At 29.9% G+C, this 2,094-nt stretch overlaps 1 protein-coding gene across 1 annotated transcript in view; it reads right to left on the bottom strand.

The window, feature by feature from the left end:
* Window positions 1–733, bottom strand: part of LOC108372642 (probable ATP-dependent DNA helicase HFM1) — a gene marked incomplete at its 5' end in the record, with an annotated part of 4,515 nt that extends 3,782 nt beyond the window's left edge. The window contains one exon of the mRNA XM_017628374.1: window positions 505–733. Coding sequence (XP_017483863.1) covers window positions 505–733 — 229 coding nt within the window. The remainder of the gene's footprint in view (window positions 1–504) is intronic.
* Between the last annotated feature and the right edge of the window lie 1,361 nt (window positions 734–2,094).

The following is a 2,094-nucleotide window of genomic DNA, read 5'->3' as shown; positions in this document are numbered from 1 at the left end:
GTACATACTATGTATGCGTGTTTTCAGCGGAAAATGTACCGCGAAATAAAAATTGAATAAATTTAATATCTAATTAATTATTATTTTTAGGTGTTCTGAACACTTTCGTACAAAGTTCAAGCTTTTTTAAAAATTTAAAAAAATTAACCGTAATTTTTAGCCACTTGAAACTTGTACTTTATTATACTAGAATTCAATGGGCTGCGAAACTGCATACTCAGAATCTAATTAAAAACTAGAAATTTTTACGAAAATTCCTAGTGTCACTCGATTGGTAAGTATGTACAGATTTGTGCATTTTTATATTGGGCTACTGGTACAAAAACCAAGGGATTTTTTTTTTGTAGTCAAAAGCTTGGTACAATACAGCAATCCTGTATTGAAAATTTTCAACAAAGTATTTTTCGTGATTGGTGTAAAGAAAAATATTTGAGTATTCACACAATTGGGATATATGTACATTAAGGAAGTAGAAAACAGTATACAATTACTATTCAAACTCACTTTCCAACTTATTTTCAATTATATCCTTATCCATATTTTGCTCTAAACCATAGTACGTAGGATTTTGCATCGACCGCACATAAAAATACGTTGAACGCATCCAATTCATGGCTACCTCAAGATTGTTGATGGTATCCAAAGCAATTTCGGAGTTTAGGTGCTCTGCCAAGTGTTTATGTAAATGTGATTCAATTGGCATTTTGCCATTCATTAGAGTTTCATATTTGTGCTGAAAGAATGAAAAAAATTCAGAAATGTTAGTACATACTATGTATGCGTGTTTTCAGCGGAAAATGTACCGCGAAATAAAAATTGAATAAATTGAATATCTAATTAATTATTATTTTTAGGTGTTCTGAACACTTTCGTACAAAGTTCAAGCTTTTTTAAAAATTAAAAAAAATTAACCGTAATTTTTAGCCACTTGAAACTTGTACTTTATTATACTAGAATTCAATGGGCTGCGAAACTGCATACTCAGAATTTAATTAAAAACTAGAAATTTTTACGAAAATTCCTAGTGTCACTCGATTGGTAAGTATGTACAGATTTGTGCATTTTTATATTGGGCTACTGGTACAAAAACCAAGGGATTTTTTTTTTGTAGTCAAAAGCTTGGTACAATACAGCAATCCTGTATTGAAAATTTTCAACAAAGTATTTTTCGTGATTGGTGTAAAGAAAAATATTTGAGTATTCACACAATTGGGATATCTACGATTTGTATCAAATTTCGGCAAATTTCCAATCGTGTGACACTGCCTTTAAACTTGTATCAATACAGATGTTGGTAAAGAATGAACTATAATAAACTAACCAAAATTAAATAACAACAAAAATAATATTTTAAAGCTTGTCAAAATTTGGTGTGGCTAATAATTTTTTCGACTACTGTACATAAGTTGACTATGATTAGTCGGCCGTGCTATCATAGTAGCACAATGCCACTAATATTTGACTTACAAACAAAATACGGGCAGAAATTTCAAAATTTCAACCCTGTTTGTGTGAAAAATTTTCATTTTTATCAATCTATGTTGAAATAAAAGTGAAAATAAAAAAATATTTTTTATGCAAATTGAATGAACAAATTGGTTTACGTTGGATTCTGCATAATTTGATAATTGCTAAAAAAAAAAATTATAGTGAATAAAATATGCGTTTGAGCTGGGAACTAAACAGAAGTCGACTGTGTGGGCTATTCAAATCGAACCTAGCCCAACAAAAGTACTTCACTCTACAGGCACTTAAAAAGAAAAAAGTAAAACTGGTTGCTTGGAAACGTTATTTATCCATTGAGAAGAATGGAACAGTTAATTTTAAGGGGCTGGTTCCTCAAAAGTATTCGAACAAATACATAAGAAAAAAACTCAAAGCTCTTATTTATCGGCTCAAATAATCGCATATTGAACCGGTGAAAATATCGATTTGATGAGTCAACAGCCTTGCATTTCTGATTTTGGGACCAATGACTACTTTTTGTTCCCGGACATAAAAAAAGAATTTAAATGGTTCCCTTGTTATTTTTTTAACGGTTCATTTTGTGTATTGAATATTGACTATACAATATAAACGAATCAATTAATTAAT

This window comes from Rhagoletis zephyria, unplaced genomic scaffold (assembly GCF_001687245.7).
Source record: "Rhagoletis zephyria isolate East Lansing unplaced genomic scaffold, Rhagoletis_zephyria_1.1 Rzeph_scaffold_05946, whole genome shotgun sequence".
NCBI classification, from domain to species: Eukaryota; Metazoa; Arthropoda; class Insecta; order Diptera; family Tephritidae; genus Rhagoletis; species Rhagoletis zephyria.
This window is presented reverse-complemented; position numbering and strand designations above follow the sequence as displayed.